Source organism: Pezoporus wallicus, unplaced genomic scaffold (genome assembly GCF_028554395.1).
Source record: "Pezoporus wallicus isolate ANWC-B61680 ecotype Strahan unplaced genomic scaffold, APGP_CSIRO_Pwel_v1 scaffold_13428, whole genome shotgun sequence".
Classification (NCBI taxonomy): Eukaryota; Metazoa; Chordata; class Aves; order Psittaciformes; family Psittacidae; genus Pezoporus; species Pezoporus wallicus.
In genome coordinates this window covers 1,023,035-1,041,602 of record NW_026637482.1, presented here as the reverse complement: position 1 = coordinate 1,041,602, position 18,568 = coordinate 1,023,035, and the positions used below count along the sequence as shown (strand labels likewise).

Below are 18,568 nucleotides of genomic sequence, written 5' to 3'. Positions count from 1 at the left end.
ATTCATAAATCTAGATGCTCCTGATCCTCTGAACATACTGCCCTCAACGTCAGGCAAAATGGAGGTGTGTCGAGCAGCTTCTCTCAACTCCTTCACTGCAATTCATTATCTGAACCTGCCACTACATCACCCAAACCAAACCATGCTTTAACTGCAATGCTGAAGAATCAGGCCTAAGTTATGCACGAAGCAAAGAGTAAGATGTGTGTATTTCCCCAAACCTGTTTTTCACAACTGGCAGTGTAAAGAAGGCAGCATTGGAAGTGTTGATATATTGATAATGCCACAAACTCTCCACGGCAGACGAGCACTTCTGAGTTCAGGCGATGAGGTTCACTGCTGCCAGCACACACAAGTCAAATGTTTAACAATGATCCTTTAGAAAGCTCATACGTGTCTTTTCAGTTGTACACCCGGTGAACACTTCCCCTTGCTGTGCCATATCACCACAACAACTCGCTCTACCCTCTATGTGCCATCTGCTTACAGTGAATCAGACAGAGACCACCTGTGTTTAGTGTTACCGTAGCAGCCTTTTGAGAAAGCAGAAATTCATTAACAACTTCAGCCTAATCCCAAGAAAACTCGATATTCAGAATTCATTACGAAGTTTATCAGCGGGTGCCATTACACCCATGCCTTTAACAGTCCATATATAATATCCATATGTGTTTACGAGTGAATTTGGATTGCCTGAGTAACAGCTGTCTGGCAAACAGGACACGATGGCATTTCCTTCTCACAGATTTTGTTGGCACACTCCATGCAGAAGAGATTGTGGCCACAGGGGACCAGGGCCGCAATGACTTCGCTCTCAAAGCAGATCACGCAGTCGTGCTTCTGTCTCGACTCTGGGGGAGAGCTGGACGCGGAGCCACCATTGGAAGAGGAATAGCTGTTGGTACCATTGGAGAAAGCAGGTATGTATACGGGAAGGCCAGCTTGGTGGATGACGGTAGGTGGGTCGCTCGTCGCTCTCCTCACCAGCGAGTGATCCAGACTTTCTGGAAATGTGGGTGACAAGTGAGGAGTAGATGGCTGGCTGGCTTGGCGCCGAGGCTTGGCATTGCTTGCAGCATCAGTACCAAAGCCAGAGAGAGGGTTTACCGGTTCAAAAGGAGTCCAGATGGTTTGGCAAGGCGTTGGTAAGGAGTCATACGCGGCAGAGTCGGCCGCAAGATCTTCCGTGCCAACTGAAGGCAGTGCTTCTCCAAACCAGAAGTTACCTGTGCTGAAGGGACTTGTTGGGCTGAAGTCAGCCAATCTATTGCTTCCAAAATAGGAATCTGTGGAGCCACTTCCCAAGGAGCTGGAGCTGTCATTTCTGTAATTAGAGATCATTCTGGTGCGGCTATGAGGGGCAGGGTTAGAGGGGATCCACGCTGAGCTGAGGGTGCCTCCTTCGAAGCTCACATCCGTACCATTGTAGTGGAAGTCGTTCTCCTCGCTCAGCTCGATGTAGTTCCCGGTGCGCATCGCTATGTGCATCTCTATCTCCTCACGTGCACGGTCCACGTTTTCAGGCATCCCCGTGACTTCAAAGACAGGCTCCTTGTCTCTGCTGGGAGTGACTATGTAGGTATGGGTCTGCTGCTGAATTCTTTTGATTGTAGCTCCTTTTGGACCAACCACCAGCCCAACTACGCGGTAAGGCACCCTGACTTGGACAGTTGTCTGACCTGGCAGGCTGGGGGTACATGGCAAACCTGCCAGGACAGGACCGTTCTTGTTGCGTGATGCTCTGATCATGGAGAAGTGTTCAGCAGCTGAGAGAATTTCCCTTTTGGCCATGGCTACGTCCTCTTTTCGTCCAGTGACAACAAAGATGGGTTCTTCTCCACGAACAGGGGTCTTAATGTAAGTATTTGTCTTGGCCCTTAGTGCTTTTATTTTGCAACCTGTTTAAAGGGAACACATGCAATTTTAGCAAGACAGCTAAGTTTAGAAAGCCACAAGAAAGTCCGCTATTTTAAGCCGTTTGGGAGTTCCAAAGAAACCATAGGGTGAAACCAAAAGCAGCTGTTTTTATCTCTGCAATCCACAGCAGAGAAAGCAGTAACAACTTCCATCCATTATTTCCAAGCAGAACTCTGGTACTTACAGCCGCAGACTATTTTAGCAATGTTTCTTGGGCTGTTTTAGCCCATCACCTCCTCAACAGCTATTAAATGGTAAATAAACATGGACAGCTTTTCCCTGACAGCCACATTCATGATTACCCCATAATGGTGGGTTATCTCCATTGATTGGGTATCCTTCAGCTATTTCGGACATCCTGCAAAAGCAGTAAAGGCTCTCACACAGATGCACGTATGTCTGATATACACCAGCCTTTCACCGACAAGTGTGACCTAAATGCAAATTAAACCTTTACAAGGGAGAGAAGAGTCTGTGATACAACCTGCAGAGGATATAGATAAAATTGATCTACTGAGAACTCTTCATCTGCTTCCTGTTACCAATAAGTGTTATTTAAACATTACTCTTCCCTGTGGGGTGAAGGAGCCACTCCCTGAGCTGTCAAGTAGGAGCTCAAGCAGGTTGCATGCAAATAAAGCTTACTGTGCAGTATTATGTGCCTACATGGAATTTCTCTCATTAACTGGGTAAATACAATCCAAAAGAGAAACAAGAAGTTAATGGAACATTTGTCTTTGATTTCTGGGGACTGAATTATAAAGTTTGCTAGAACACAGTGGCAGCAGGCTCCCTTTCTCAAGATGCTTAAGGCATTTTGGCATGGTGCCTACAGAAGCACCTCTTACCCATCACAGGACCAGAAAAACCTGCAGTGCGAAACTGAGAGACATAAGCAGGCCCACGACATGCAAGACAGTCTATGGCATTCAGTCTTAACTGAATTTAGCCTGTATTAAAACAAATTCAAAAGCATGTCATGCTAAATGTCATTTTATAGCAAACCTCATCTTGAAACAACTACAAGCAACGTTTGCAGATCAAGTGTTTTAAGCATCATTTCACTTGCAGAGTGAAATTCGTTCCCATTTTATTCATTTACTTTAAGTATCTCATAACTGTCTGGGTACATGAAACAGTCTCTCGAAACAGTGTTTTTTTGCACCCAAGGTACCACTAGTGATAACAATTTTATAGTTAAAAAGCCACTCAAACATGCACTTTATTCAGGACTATCTACTAATAAAAAAAACAGCAAATATGCAGATGCTGGCTGGAACAGAGGGAAGGAAGACCTGCTTCTCACAGGGCCCCTCCACACAGCAAGGACAAAGGCTGAACACAACAGCCCTTTGTTTCCAGGACACAGCTGGAGAGGAAGTTCATTATCTTCAACAGCTTGTAGGGAGGCCCTACCTCCACCAGAAAGTGCAGGGAGGAGCAGGGGAGTGCTCCTGCAAGGGAAGGAGTGAGGCACAGGCAGATCTGCACAATGGAGGGATGCAGACCCGAGAGCTGAACACGTAGTCCAGCAAGAGGCACAAGTACTTGCAGGAGAAAACAAACCCATAAACCTCAACCTCCCACTACGGCCCACTGGAAAGGCACCAGCACCCCAATAGATAAAATAAAGGAAAACACAGGCATGAGATGCCTTCTGGAAGCTGCAAAATACACATCATTTGAAGCCGTGTCATTTCCAAGCTCGTAACAGACAACAGCACCTTGCTCTGGCATTCTGCCTTTACTACCTCCATCTCTTTGTTTGCATTTCTCCCTGTAGGTAAATCTGTTTCCCACCCTTTCACAGTTACTTAGAAAATGTGTTGGGTTCAAGTCTTAAACCCACAAGGGTCCCTAAAATGGTGCTGCTGAGGTTTTCACTCCAATCAAGCCCTCTTTACTGGAACACCAAAAGCCAAAGTCAGCCTCCTGGTGTGCTTCAATTATTCTCCAATTTACACAGATAACTTTAATCTACTCCATTCCACCCAAGTACATGCTCTTACTTCCTAAAAGATTAGAGGCAGCATTTAAAGAATACTTAGCACAAGACATACACATAATAAATATCAATGTGGCTATATATATACACCACACTTCAGAGCCTACTTACTTCTAGATTCCAAAGTGCCTTACCAATTCTTACAGTTTACATTTTAGATGAGATTTTCCTGATGTTTTAGAAACTCAAATTGAGTCAGAAGTCTGCACCATCAGCTCCATTCCCCAATTCAGCTGCTAACTCACAGAGATTGCTTTGTCAGAGCTGCATTTCCAAACCACTCCCGTGTGAAGGAAAGCCTTACTGACTTTCTTCCTCAGGCTGCAGAAGGGCACAGACCAAGATGGGCACCCTTTTCTTTCAGGGTGTGAGCCACATACCTAGAAAGCAGATACTGAATACTGACTCAGCTCCCTGCAGCAACAGAACAAGACTTTTAAACAGTGCAAAGATGGCTCCAATGGAACACTGACCATTAACACCAACTCTCAAAATCTATCTGAAACTTAGAAGGAACTGAAGATAGTCACCACATATGAAACCCAACATTTCTGCATGAGTCAGTAATACCTGCTGGGTTTGGTCAGCAAGGAGTGCTGGAAAACCCCACAACAGACAGTCATGTCAGAGCACAAGGTCAGCTGCCCATCAGAGCACTCCAGCAGCACGATCTTTCTATTTGCCTTTACTCAGCCACTCTGGTTGCCCATCCTCCCCCATTACTCACTACCGAGATGATGACATGAAGCATGGCTGATCCCATCCCCAGTCCGACAGCTCCCAGCACCTAGAGGCGCTGAGGCCACAACATGAACTATGGCTATGAACTCATGTGGCTGAAGGATGAATCAAGAAGTTTCCCAGTCTCCTGAGCTTACGCAGAGAAAAAAAAAAAGGAAGACAAAGGGAAAAAAAAAAAAAACCAACATGGCCCCAGTTATTGTAGCCAGGATGTTTAAGTAGAGAGATAAAAAAGCCTGAAGAGAAGACTGGAAATTCAATTTAATCAAATCTTTCAAAGCAATTTTAGCTTTGGTATGTTAATGGAAGTCTATTCAATACAAGTTACTGTACTTGATTCAGCAGCGTAAGCATTCCTAGGCAGCACATTCATCCATAAGTACACATTGACATAGCTAAAGCAAAATCCTTTAGTTTTGCTTGCATTTAGGCAAAGATTCAGTACTGGCCTGCCCAGGCACCTGTGGAGGAGCTGAGCTGTACGGAGCCCTGCAGGCAGTGTTCATCCTGTGCCGGCTGATTTGTACCATTCTTCTCAAGTCTCCTCCCCATTTTTCCTGTAAGAGGATTATTCGACCGAACATTTTAAACACACTCGAACATCATACTCCCCAAGAGACTTAAAGGTAGCTCTGAATGAACTGTTTACCTCATACACTGCCCATTTTAAATGATGAAACACTTCCTTATTAAAGAAAATGTGATAGGAAGACAGATTATTTCCTCTCTCCCCACTGAAAGTGAGAGTTAAGCACAGCAGCCACAGCACAAGCAGTCCTCACCTGCCACACAGCAATGGCCAGCTCAGCCTTCGCTCCAACTTTCACCTTTCATCGCCACAGACAGGATGAAATACATCAAACCTGGTCTCAGGCCACTTACTCCACGACAGAAACTCCCCAAGGGAGCCAGCAGAGCCCGGTGACTGCAGCGGGAGTGCTCTGCACCACACCAGCAGCCTGCTGCTCTGAGCCAAGATCCACCCGAAATTCAGTCCATGAACGACTCCTCTGTCATTCAAAGCAGCAGCCCAGGAGGAACGGAACCTTCTTCTCCAGCTATTTCTTTCTTCTGTTAAATTCACCTCAACACCACACACCGGGAATGGGACATGGACTGATTTATAGATGAGGAACCCTTCATCGTGTGGTCTCTTTCAAAGAACTACACCAGGGGAGGAGAGTCCTTCATGCTTCTCAGTACCAACACTAGCAATATGCAGCCTGTCAAAGCAGAGGCACCCACCTCATACCCACATTCCTCCTGCAACTCTTGCCAAGCGCTGTGAAACTGGGGTTCAGGTATGCACAGGAACCCAAACACTTTTAACCTTCATGTCTGTTTAACCTTGCCTCCCCAGTTACATAGGGCTTTGGAAACAAAAACCTGGGAAAAAAAAAAAAAAAAGCTTATCTAGATAGATGCCTGGAAGTCACAGTGGGTAAAAATTCAGTAAGCAGTCCCTACGAACCACAACCTAATACCAGTTTGTTCTCCTTCCTTCCTCCTGATGAGTCCTTTGTTAAAACTGAGAACCTCCTTCAAGACACCAAATCTGGTGGGAAGACACAGTATTGCCTGGGCTGTAAAAGCAGCAAGCAGGGTGAAGCTGCATTAGCACCAACTGACCTCTCATGGAGAAGGCAGGGCTGATGAGCAGTTCCAACCAAACCTGGCATCCTCCAACACAGCCCAGAGCAACCATGGGCAAAGCAGAGATGTGACAGATTGGCCTCTGCAGCTTGTCAGTACTAAAGAGGAAGATGTAGTTCACAGGAATATATTTTTCAGTTGCTTTGCTGTTATCTGATGAAAGACAATGGAGTATTACAGCCTCGACTAAACAGTCTTTAGCACACTGACCACTGATTTTGTAATAGGCTGATATCAAGTAAGGAAGCAGCAATAGAGTAATTAGTGACATCAACCTGGAACCATGAACTGCTAGTGGAGTTGTGGCTAATTCCTTGCCTAGAAAGCAAGGGCAGGGTCTGGGAAGTCCCTGCAGACATGAAGGGAATGGCACAGGATCACTGGTCATGACAAGGAAAGAGGAGACTGCTCAAGGATTTGTTTTCTATGAACCTGCAGCTGTTGTATATGGACACAGTCTGTTAAGCTGGCACAGCCTCTTTCCTTGGTAGGTTGCCACAAGCTTTTAATTGGGAAGTGGAACTCCTGCAGCGAAGGTAACGAAGGATTTGCAGAGACTGAAACGCTGGATGTACCTTAAGGCTGCTGGGTCTGCAGAGCTTAACACTGCCCACCTGATAGAAAACAAAGAAAAATTAATCTACTTCATTAAGAATGACTGCTCTACGTAGTTTTTAGTGTTGCTCATTCCCATTGGTGGTACAAGCTGCATTCTTTTGCTTCCTCTCGGTTGTGACATGGCTAAAAATACCTATGCAGTTTGTGACTATACAGTAGAAAACTGATATATATGCCCAATTTATCAAGCACAGATAGAGCTGCACTGGGACAGAAAAATTAAATCCTCTTCTAAATTGTTTAATGGTTAAACGACCTTAGGTAGGCTGGCAGCACAATTAAGACCAGAGTATTTATGACACTTCACTGGGTTATTAAAAGTATATGTTGTCTGGTCAGTTGATAGACTGACTCTGGCTACTATCAGCCTTCACCTAAGATCAATTAATTCCTCTCACACCTCGTTTAAAAGTAAAATTTCAACCCCTTTTATTTTTTTGTCAACTGGCTGTTGAATATAGTTAGTAAATGCAAGGAAGATGAAGTAACTTCTCCGCACTTACAAACGATGCTGCTCCACACAAACCCCTAGATCTATGTACTCAGGCAGTTATTATCCCCTCTGTGGCATTCTGATTTTAGGAATGAAGGCTGTAAATTTAAAATTATTTTGAAACAATTTTAAGAGGCAGCCTAAACTTGGACAGTATTTATCAGACAGAATTTTTTGAAAGCAAGTTTTCATTCATTTTGTATATTTTTCTCCATAGTTGAAGGTAAGCTGAGAGACACCTCATCACAGAGCACAGCATCCGTCCTGAAGACAGCACTAGACCAATCACCAACAGCTTAGCTTTCCATTAGTATTCTGCAGTAAAGACAACAGTCTGATCACTATTTGGGTTAATTAGCTGGTAAGATTAAGGCTGCAGTGTGACCACTCAATGTAATGCCAACAAACATGAATAAACCAAGAGACAAGCACAGCTGGGACTCACTCAAGCTCATGGGGCAGGCCTGGAAACAGAAAATGACAGTCCCTGAAGGAAAAGGGAGCAGGGTAACTGCTTAAATGGGGGCACAGATACTGGCAGATTTTAAGGAATAGCCATTTTGTTCATCACCTAACAGTCCAAAGCAGTCTCCTCCCTGATGGTGCCCAAGGTGCAGTTCCTTGGAGATGGCCACCTGAAATGCACAAGAAGAATCTGAAGATTAATTCCCCATGGCAAAGGCTTTTCCTACAGGCTACTCAAGCACCAGTACATGCCTCTGCCCTTCAACAGGTGGTATTTTTAGATGAAGCTTTCTGTTTATCACAGTAGGGATGTTTCTTAATGAGGACCCACAAAGCAGAGCTTCTCCTCAAATTTAGGATCTAAAATGCGATACTGGTACCATGACAACCTGAAATTTGGGAACAAAATTATCTGCTCCGAAGCATGGCTGCATTAATGGTTTCAGACAATGACTGTACCTCAGAAGTGCTATACACTGGTAATAACCATCTTTCACATCTAACTATAATGATACTACAATAAGCAATGCTACAAGTAGGTACATTAGCTCCTAGGGTAGAAGAGAAAGGAAAACTCAACTGACAGCCACTCTGATAAAGTTATTCCAGAAAAGGAAAGATGACATATAGGTCTTTTAAGAAAAATAAGAATTTGAGCATTTTATACTTCTAGCAAAGACACGTTCCGTGCATCCTGACCCCACCATTAACTTACCACTGCAATCAAAGGCTTTTAGTTACGCTGCAGTTACCAAACCCCTGTGCCTGCCTGTGGAACATTTCAATACTACTCACACTATATATAGTGACCAAGACTGCTTCCATTACAATTCCATCATGCTCACCCATTTTTGAGCAGCAACTGACCACTTACCACTTTGTACTTTTTACATGCAGGAATGCTAAGATGATGTATGACTTTCCTGCTTGTCATCATCCAGCTGAAACTGCAGAAGGGTTTTAAGACAAGATGCTTTCCAGACAAGCACTTCCATCTTGAGTGCACCAGGTGCTGCAGCTGTGCAGGCTCAGGCCTGTCTACGTACCAGGAGGGAAGATGACCTGGAGATCTCAAGTACTTTCATCAAGAGCCAACTAATCACAGTCAACCACTTCATCGTGCCAGACCTCAGGGAACAGTACTCTGTCTGGCCCCATTGCTGCCAAGAGGAGCTAACAGGATGGGAAAAGAGGGCAGCTTTAAGAATCTCTGATGATGCTGAGAAAGCTTCCCAAGAAAAGGCTGTTTACAAGCTCTTGGGACATTTCCCTCTTCTGGAAAACAAAAGCCCTAGCTCAGTAACCATGTACAAACTCATTACTCCTTAGGCATGTTATCAATTTATCAACTGACTTGTACATCAGTCCAGTACAGAATGAAGGAGCGAGCCTGCACACTGTTTGCTTTGTATGTCAGGCTGGGACAATCTACCAAATAAGTAATCTCAGAGGCAGAGGAATACTCCAATCCCCAAGACAGACAGCAACTCGGTAAACAAGTTACATGCAACAAAAGAACCAGAGGGCAACTTATATTATTAATTACAGTACCAAGACTAAAGCAGCAGCTGCTGAGAAAAATTAGAAGGATACAGTGTAGACAAGCAATAGGTATGAGAGGGAGTACTTTCAACAAACAAAATAGCTACAGGACAAGAGCTGTTTCCATCAAGAACACTGATCTAGTGAACGGAACAGACTGGTGTGAGCAACAGTGCTGGGAAAGCTGACCTGCAGATGGAGAGTATTAAAAGGGACCACAATTCAAGATGGCATGATGGCAAATAAAAGGAAGACTGCAAAAACCCTATGCAAATCTTCACCTACACCAAATCCACGATTCAAAGATGCTGCTAGACCTGTGTTTTAATACACAAAATTCCACCATATATTGTCAAATATAAAATGAACTAGAAGGTAAAAAGTTGCGAGAAGCACTGTGTCTTTGATCAAAGAAGCAGCAGAGAACTTGGTACAGACTGCAGTACGACTGACTCACACCAGTGAGGGAAACAGAGATCTCAGATGCTGGTGAAACCTCATGAACCTAAAGGAATACCTGAAAGAGAGAGAAAAGGAAGACATTCTTAAAGGGTAACTGAACTTGGAAACAAATGCTTGATTTAGAGCTTTTTAACCTTTTCTTTTGATTAAACAGAAACGTTCTAGAGCTCAGCAGCCTGTCAGGGTTTTTCTTGTCACAGCAAGTACCCCTGTTAAATTTTTTCGCTTCTGATAGGGAACTGGCCCTGTGTGATGGACATATTGCATCACAAACAAGTTTAAGCTTTGAGATATCCAACACTTTGTTTAGAACAAAGTTTCTGTTCCAGAAATTCAGACCACAGCATACTACAAGAGAGGGCTACAGGGGCTACTGCAAGGAAACACACATCATCTGCCAACTTTACTAACAGCTGAAAAAAAGTGTTCATCACTGGTTTTTCATGCCACAGACAGGTTAATCTAGTGTAGTTCGGAAACACATTAGCCAGGATTTCTTTTGTATGTACGAGTTATAAACTTAAAAAGCCATGTTATTTTAGAACATAGAAATTTTGAGGGGGAAAAAAAATAAGGGGGGAGGGGGAGCAGAGAATTAAAATTTAGCATTTTACCTCGTAAGTTTCTATTAATTTCAGCTTCATCCAAAAAGAAAATCTACTTATGCAGGTATTCACTTCTGGTACTCATACATTAAAATATACAGAATTACTGGCAGACTACAGAAAGACAAAAATCACCTGAGTGTGAACTGAGTTTGGTGTGCTTCCCACCCAGAAACCCAAACAGTAGCAGCATTTGTAACTGAGGATTTATGATCCCAGCTGGAGAACCTGCACCCTTCTGACACACCCTGCAACTGGTGTTGGGTCTTTGCATAAAGCAAATCACAAACAGTGGAACCAAAATGTTTGTTAAACAGCACCAGAGCAATAAATCACTGAAACTTCAGCAGGGAACTGAGGCCACTGTATGTTCATATGTTTTAAGTTCCTAGATTTACAAGCTCTAAAAATTATGCTTATCAGAAAAACAGCTTTTATACTGGATTTCAACAAACAGCTCAAGTTTTCTTTCAGTCTTTAGAGCAAACCATTTCATATAATATCTAATAACCTGCTTGCTGTAGAGGATGCAAAAAGAAATCTGAAGTATAACTGACTTTCAGCTTTCACTTAAAATAAGTTAGCTGAGGTCTCTGCTGTCTGTGGCAATAAGCTGGCACTGAGACATACAATGACTTCAGTCATGTAAATTAAACTCATTCCTGAGAGTGGAAATCTTTAAGCATCCAGGTAAAAACAAGCCAACAGGCAATTCAGACTAGTTAGCTGTGTTTATGCTGACTACTTACAGGTGAGCAATTAATAACCAGTCAAGGCTACATAAATATTGTCAGTAACTCAGTAACACTGTTATCACAACATAGAGACATAAATCCAGACACACTGCTCTCTATGAAAAGGTGTAATTATCCTACCATAGGGCATCCAGGTACCGGACTCTGCTAACACAAGTATTTCCTCCAGGACTGTTTTAGCACCACTTCCACTCCCCCAGGAGTGGTAGGTATTGTTCTTATTCAGCTGTTCAGCTGTGCTAGTTATCAGCTACCAACTTATCAGAAGTATTTTGTTTCAAAGTACAGGACTGTTTTAAGCAAAGTAACATTTTGCTCAAGTATGCATTCAAAAGCAAAGAGCAAAAAGGGGCCCAAGATCATTAAATACGCATAAAATTGTTATTTCAGTGGCAAGGCTGTCTCATGCAAAGCAGATTTGTCATTATCGATTTAATCAGTGAAATGGGATGATATCATTCCTCCTCCTCTTACTCATCTGGGGTTTGGAGACTGCCCGGCTCGTTTCAGTTTCTGCAGCCATCATCTGAACTATACTTACTGAAAAAAGAAAAGCATCAAGCTCAAGAGTTAAGTAGCTCAACTCGAGTGATGTCTTGAGGAAAAAAAGCACTACTGTCAGCTTTATAGGAGAGATAAACACTTGGAAAAATCACATTACTTGGATAGTCACAAGAGTGGAATGCAATAGGCAAATATCCCAGCAATCATCTGAAGACAAAACAGGGATGCAGCATCTCCCTACAGCACAGACTTCTGTCCCTACTTGCATTGTTCAGGTTTTCTGTTCATGCCTTCAGACACCACCCCTCTTTTTGCATTATTCAAAAGAGCTTTTAGTGTTTAAACATGCTTTTCTTATTAAAGAAAGTGGATGGGGAAGGGGACACTAAAGACCCCAGTTAAACTTATCAAATCCTTCTCAGGGCCCACCAGGATTGACAATTACCATGCCCAACTTCACATATAGAGATGTACATAGAGGATGCTTGCAGGTGATCCACAGCAGACTTTTGCAAGTCCTTCACATGATCTAGAGGTTAAAACAAAACCTCCCAAGTTAGATCCCTAGAAGTTGGTTGTTTTTTTTAAGTCTAGATTCATGCTTATATAATTTTGGGTATACGCCCTATGCCAGCTTTTCTCAGGCAAACAAGGTCACCTCCTTGGCAATGCAGCTTTCTTGCACCACTTCTCAAGAGCACTTTCTCAAACTTTATTTTCTAAAAACCAAAGCAACTTTGTGCATGCAGGACTTTTAGCTGCTGACAGCAAAGGAACTCACTTTTCTCATCAGCACGATGACTGGACAACTTAACGAGGGCTGGATTCAACAGCAAGTGCAAATTCATACAGGAAGCCTGTACAATGCCATGAATGGAATCTAGTTTTCCTGGCTCCAAATCACATGCCTTTACAAGAATAAAAGGATACAAACACCTTTTCCTTTGCTGTTCACCTTTGAGATTCTTCCACTTCATGTGAAGAATTGTATTACACTATCCCAACCAGTGTCTGTCAGCTGCATTTTTGGGGAATAAGAAAAGGTTGAGAACATTTAAGATTAAAAAAAAAATAAACAAAAAAGAAACCCAAAACCAATCACCATCCCTCCAGGTTTAAGAAATACTACGGGACTTTTCATTTTAAAGAAGGAACACCTACTATTCACTAAAAGAAAATCTTACTTAAGCCTTCTCTGTGATATAAATGCTTCCAGCAGCATTGAAACACTGTCACAGTAACCCAGCAGCTTCACAAGAAAGCCATCACCTACTAGGTACATTTCAGGCACTCTGCACCTCCTGTAGCTGCAACATCTCACATCTGTGCACAGCTTACAGCAAAGATCTGGCAAGGGCAGCTACCCATGTGCGGACCAGCTATTCAGTGACCCAGAGCAGGGCTGCAGTCACTGCCTGACGTGCTGTATTTATGCCTGAAACTTGCACATAATTGGAAAAAGGCTATATGTGAGCACCATGAGGTTTTTGCTTGCTTACAGCTCTCCTACGAATGAGGTGCTCCTTTGGTCTGATACAGAGTGCCTGTAAGTTCTCATACCCCATGCAAAAAATCAGATTTAGGTAAAGAATACTGTGGAATTCTGGTTATCATTATTCTTTCAGTTAGGGTGACTTACAGTACACATGCTTTCAGGCACAGCAGCGAGGCCTCCTGTGAAACCTAGACCAAGCTTAGCACTTCTGGTATTTCAGAGCTGATGTTTTTGGGGGCTGCAGACATTTCAAGTTCTTTTTATACCTCACAAAGACAGCAAAAGAGCAAATATAAAGTTAAATCTTAGTGAAAACTCGTCAGAATTAACATCCCAATCACACTGCCCTCACATAATTGGATATTAAAAGTATCACAGTGCAGAGGAGTCTGGCATAAAACTTAAGCTGAATTCACTCAAGATAATGCAACCAGCTGTGTGCTAGAAAGAACATGCAGCATCTTCTGTTTTCAGAGAGAACAGAAGGATGGGTGAAGGATGCAGCTCAGACCAGACTTGCTTGGGGCAGACCAAGCTGCACTACAGTTGACCACACACTGCTGGGCTAGAGCACATACACATGCAAAGCAGGTGGGTAAGGGCCTTTAGCCCGAGTCGTGAGACAGCACAGCTCTGGGCCATAGAAGGACCTGCAAGGACCAGTATTTCTAAGAAATTTGACAAAAACTTAGTGGAACTAATACAGCTTACGTAAGTTGGTCTCTTAAGCATAGGTCTCCCCAAATGAGAGCTCTGAAGGACCTCCTTGCGCAAAGCTTTCATGGAAGTATATTTGGTAGCAGTTTTTTTAGCTCTCCCTCCACTCCTGCTCCTTCCTCCTTTGTAGCCCTAATTCTCTTTATGATAGAATCCCTCCCCACCGAGGCTAAATATTTTATCACAAGCCAAACACTGTAAGATCTGATAAGAAATAAAAGCAGAAGCAGCAAATGAACTCTCCAGGAACAGTGATCCCATTTTTAAACAAATTCCATTATCTTGTTTTTAAGTAACTCAAAGCACTGAAAAAATGTACTACAGAGAACAATCCTGATCAAGGGGAGAAAAACACAGCTGCCTAATCTGTCCTTGAAGCCCAATAGCTTGTATTTCTCTTCTAGAGAACTGTAGCAATAACCATTTTCAGTTCTGTTTTCCATCTCCCCCCTCCCTGCCTGCCATCCCCAGTGACACATGAGGAAGTCTTAAGACATTCAAACACAAGTTATTGGAAAAGACGTTTTCTGCTTGAAACAGAACAGACTTAGCTGCATCAGAGGAAGCTACCTGCTAATTTCTGCAGCACACCCTTCGGTTCTCTGACAAACCCAGCAAAAAAAAAAAAAACAAACCCACCTTTGACTGCTAAAAGTCTAAAATACATGTAGGAAGAGAAAACAAATGTCAGTGCTCAGTGGGCATTTCTTTAGTACCACATGGTTCAGACCGATTTTACCATTTCTTCCACACTCAAGGGAGAAAAAGAAACAAAAGCCACATTGATGCAGAGAGACCAGACAGCATAACAGTTCGTTATCAGAGCCTATCAGCAAACGAGACACACCACCCCCAAACCAATAAAGAGTAGCACAGAAAGGGAAGAGGAAGACAGCAGCAACTCCACTGTCTGTGCTCCCACACCTACACTTGACGCTGCTCAGCGCTTCCCCTGGTATATAAAGTGCTTTTAGAATCAGGTTTACGGCCAGAAAGCTGGCATGAAACGTCATCTTTCTAACTCCTCGGAGCACCGCTCCCAGGAGACCACATGAAAGGGCAGCAGCGATATGACCTTATCCTAACAGCGTAATAGAGACCCGCGGAGTGTAGCAACAGCGATCAACAGGAAGCCGCAAACCGGGCAGAAAGGCAAAGGCTTTCACACAGAAGGGCTGCACGTGGTTCCTTTCTCCACCTCGCTCGCTCCGGAGGTCCCACTGTCTCGGCGAGCGTCATGGAGCGCTACAGGAACAGTATCAGCCCATACTCTGCGCTGCAAGGCAAGGAAGTTAGAAGTCCTTCACCCTAAAAGCCTTTGTAAAACACAGGTACAAAGTTCCTATGGTGAAACTGAAGACCACAAGCCCAGTGTCACCGAAGACCAACGCTTCTTGCCAACACCTCCCTATGCAAAGCCAGGCTACACGCTGAGTTTTACAGCTCAAGTTAACAACAAGCGAAGGGCTGAGCTAGCCCAGGGCTTGCTCTCACCCCCCGGCTGCTCATGCAGCGCCGGCCCCATGTGCTCCGCGGGGCAGCCGGGGCTTCGGGGAGAGGGAACCGGCCCCCGGGAGACACGAACCCACTGCCGGGGAGAGGGGCTCCTCCAGCCAACCACGAACGGGCCCTCCCGGGGGTGTGTGGGGAGAGGCCCGGCCGCACTCACCCTGTCTCCCCACGATCTCGGCCACATGCTCCGAGCTGGGCACGGGCACACACTCGGTGGTGTTGACGCTCTTTCGGCGGAGCAGCGCCGCCTGCTCGCTGCTGAGGCCCGTGGCCCCCCCGCCGCTGCCCAGGCCGCCGCCGTAGGCGCGGGACAGCATCGCCGCCATCATGCCCTGAGGATCGTCCGCCCCGCGGAACGCTCCCGCCGCCGGCGGCTCCCGCACATCGAAGGAAGGCGACAGCAGGACGGAGCCCAGCGGCGGCAGCAGCGACAGCGGCTGGGAGGGCGAGAGCACCAGCACGGCGGCCGTGTCCTGGTCCTCCTCCTCCGCGTCCTCTCCCGCCAGCAGCTCCTCCTCGTCCAGCTCCAGGTCCAGGTCCAGGTCCGCCTCGTCCCCGGCCGCCGCCGCCGCCGCCTCCTCCTCCTCCTCTGCCCCTCCAGGCCCCGGCTCCAGGGGGGGATCGGACGGCGGAGCCAGGCCCGCCTGCCGCAGCCGGGCTTGCCTCTGGGATGCCCCTGCCCCTCCTTGGCCGAGGAGGCTGAGGCCGGCGAAGCTCTGCTGGAGCACCAGCAGCGGCTGCGGCGACGCCGGGCGGGGAGGAAGAAGCGGCGGCAGCTCGGCGGGCTCGGCGGCGGGGGAGGCCGCGGCGGTGCTGCCGCTCGGCATGGCGGAGAGGCACTGCGGGCCGGGCCGGACTCAGCGGCGTGGGGCCACCATGCCACAGCCACCACGGAGCGCGGCCTGGGCACCGGGGCCGGCTCCTCACCTCCTCACCGCGCCTTTTGTCTCATGGCGCTGCCCCCGCGCCATTGGCCAGCGGAGCCGGTTTCTGGGCGGGGCCTGCGCGGGGCAGGGGAGGGCGCGCGCGGTCGGTGGCCGCTACCGGCGCTCGGTGCCTGAGGGAGCGGGAGGGGGGGGGCCGGGGTCAGGGAGCGGGTTGTGCTGAAGGGAGCTTAGAGCTCATCCAGCCCCAACCCCTGCCACGGGCACGGACACCTTCCATAGAGCAGCTTGCTCCAAGCCCCTGTGTCCAACCTGGCCTTGAACACTGCCAGGGATGGGGCAGCCACAGCTTCTCTGGGCACCCTGTGCCAGCGCCTCAGCACCCTCACAGCAAAGAGCTTCTGCCTTAGATCTAACCTGAACTTCCCCTGTTCCAGTTTGAACCCATCACCCCTTGTCCCACCACTACAGGCCCTTGTCCCAAGCCCCTCCCCAGCTTTCCTGCAGCCCCTTCAGGCACTGGAGCTGCTCTCAGGTCTCCCCTTCAGGAGCCTTCTCTTCCCCAGGCTGCCCCAGCCCAGCTCTCTCAGCCTGGCTCCAGAGCAGAGCTGCTCCAGCCCTCGCAGCATCTCCATGGCCTCCTCTGGCCTCGCTCCAACAGCTCCACGTCCCTCTTGTGCTGCTGCCCCAGAGCTGGATCAGGACTGCAGGGGGGGGCTCCCCATAGCGCAGCAGAGGGGCAGGATCCCCTCCCTGAGCTGCTGCTCACGCTCTGGGGGTGCAGCCCAGCACACGGGGTGTTTCTGGGCTCAAGCGCTCACTGAAGCCGGGTCATGGGGAGCTTCTCCTCACCCAACACCCCAAGTCCTTCTCCTCAGGGCTGCTCTGAATTTCTTCTCTGCCCAACCTGTAGCTGTTCCTGGGATTGCCCTGATGCCATGTGGGGCAGTGTCGAACGCTTTGCACAAGTCCACATAGGTGTTGTCAGCTCTGCTAGGTTAAAGCCATTCCCCTTGTCTGGTCCCTACAGGCCCTTGTCCAAAGCCTCTCTCCAGGTTTCCTGGAGCCCCTTTAGGCAGTGGAGCTGCTCTAAGGTCTCCTCAGACATATACAGGAGACACACAAACATCAGAAGGAACTGGGGTTGCGTTGCTGTTCCCTGAAAACATTATGCTGAGAAAAGGTTCCAGGGAGAAGTCCAAGTCTAAGTTAGAGATGCCAGCATTGCTCCCAGTGCTGCAAAGGGAGAAGTCGGGGTTAGGAGTGTGGGCTGGCAGAGGTGAAAAGCTCTGTAGCGTCATGTAGCTGTGGGCTGGCAGACAACCATGAGAGGCTGGAGGGGCAGTTCTTTAGCTGGGGTAGAAGGGCAGAGGTCTGTCATGGAAGGATCAGTCTGCACCAAGGAAGGGGATATTTCCAAGTGATGAGCATGATTTACCGTGGGTCCAGGAGAAGCAGGATGTGTCTGGCAAGTGTGGCAAAGCCCGTAGGGGGCCAGGGCAGAAGATTTTGGGAAGAAACAAGTCTGAACCAGAGGAAAAGCTCTCCAGACAGGAGCAGTTGGACTCGGTGCATGTTGTTCTCAGCAGCCAGATGTCCACGTCAGTGCAATCACTGGGGGTGTTAATTGGCATGAGGATGGATGCCGCTCACAGTGAGACCGGAGTCCAGATTGCCTTGCTGTGACTGCTCTGCCAGTGGGAGCTGATGCTTGTCCTCAGGGTCCTTCTTCCAGGTAAAAGGCGAGCAGAGCTCCTGAACCTTCCTGGAGATGCTGTCTAAGTTGCAGTGCTCAGGAACAGCACCCACACTGATGTCCAGAAAAGCAGGGCTCTTTGTTTCCCCTTTTCAAATAGCAGATAGATAATGAGCACACTCGACCCCGTAGCTGCTTGTAGAAGATACTTGTAAAAACGAGTGTTAGATAATTGCCTGTTGCAGCCCATAGTCAAGACAAAAAGTGTTCTCGGAAATAGTTTTTGAGTAATAGGGGCTGAAAACATGATTCCTACCTCGGGTTAGAGATAACAGCTGAAAACCCTGGATGCAGTAAGAGAGGGTAAGAGAGGCCCTTACTCCCCCTGCTCACATTTACTTCATTAGCCTGTACAAATACTCAGTGAAGACATTCCTGATTAGACTTCAGGTTGAGTTTCAAAAGCATCACTAATAAACAAAGCTCTTGATTATTTTGAAAACC

The 18,568-nt window shown here is 46.6% G+C and overlaps 1 protein-coding gene across 1 annotated transcript; it reads right to left on the bottom strand.

Moving 5' to 3' along the window:
- Positions 1-423: 423 nt before the first annotated feature.
- On the bottom strand, positions 424-16,328 carry MEX3C (mex-3 RNA binding family member C). Its single transcript, XM_057405654.1, has 2 exons — positions 15,642-16,328; positions 424-1,898 (listed from the first exon to the last, which is right to left on the bottom strand). The coding sequence occupies exons 1-2, from the start codon at positions 16,309-16,311 to the stop codon at positions 673-675; spliced, it is 1,896 nt and encodes a 631-aa protein (XP_057261637.1). The 5' UTR covers positions 16,312-16,328; the 3' UTR covers positions 424-672.
- Between the last annotated feature and the right edge of the window lie 2,240 nt (positions 16,329-18,568).

What these genes read in the sequence shown, in the direction of transcription:
- MEX3C (XM_057405654.1), bottom strand. Translation starts at nt 16,311, where the DNA reads ATGCCGAGCGGCAGCACCGCCGCGGCCTCCCCCGCCGCCGAGCCCGCC. An exon ending in CGAGATCGTGGGGAGACAGG is followed by an intron (nt 1,899 to 15,641) that starts GTGAGTGCGGCC and finishes CCCTTTAAACAG; the next exon opens with GTTGCAAAATAAAAGCACTA.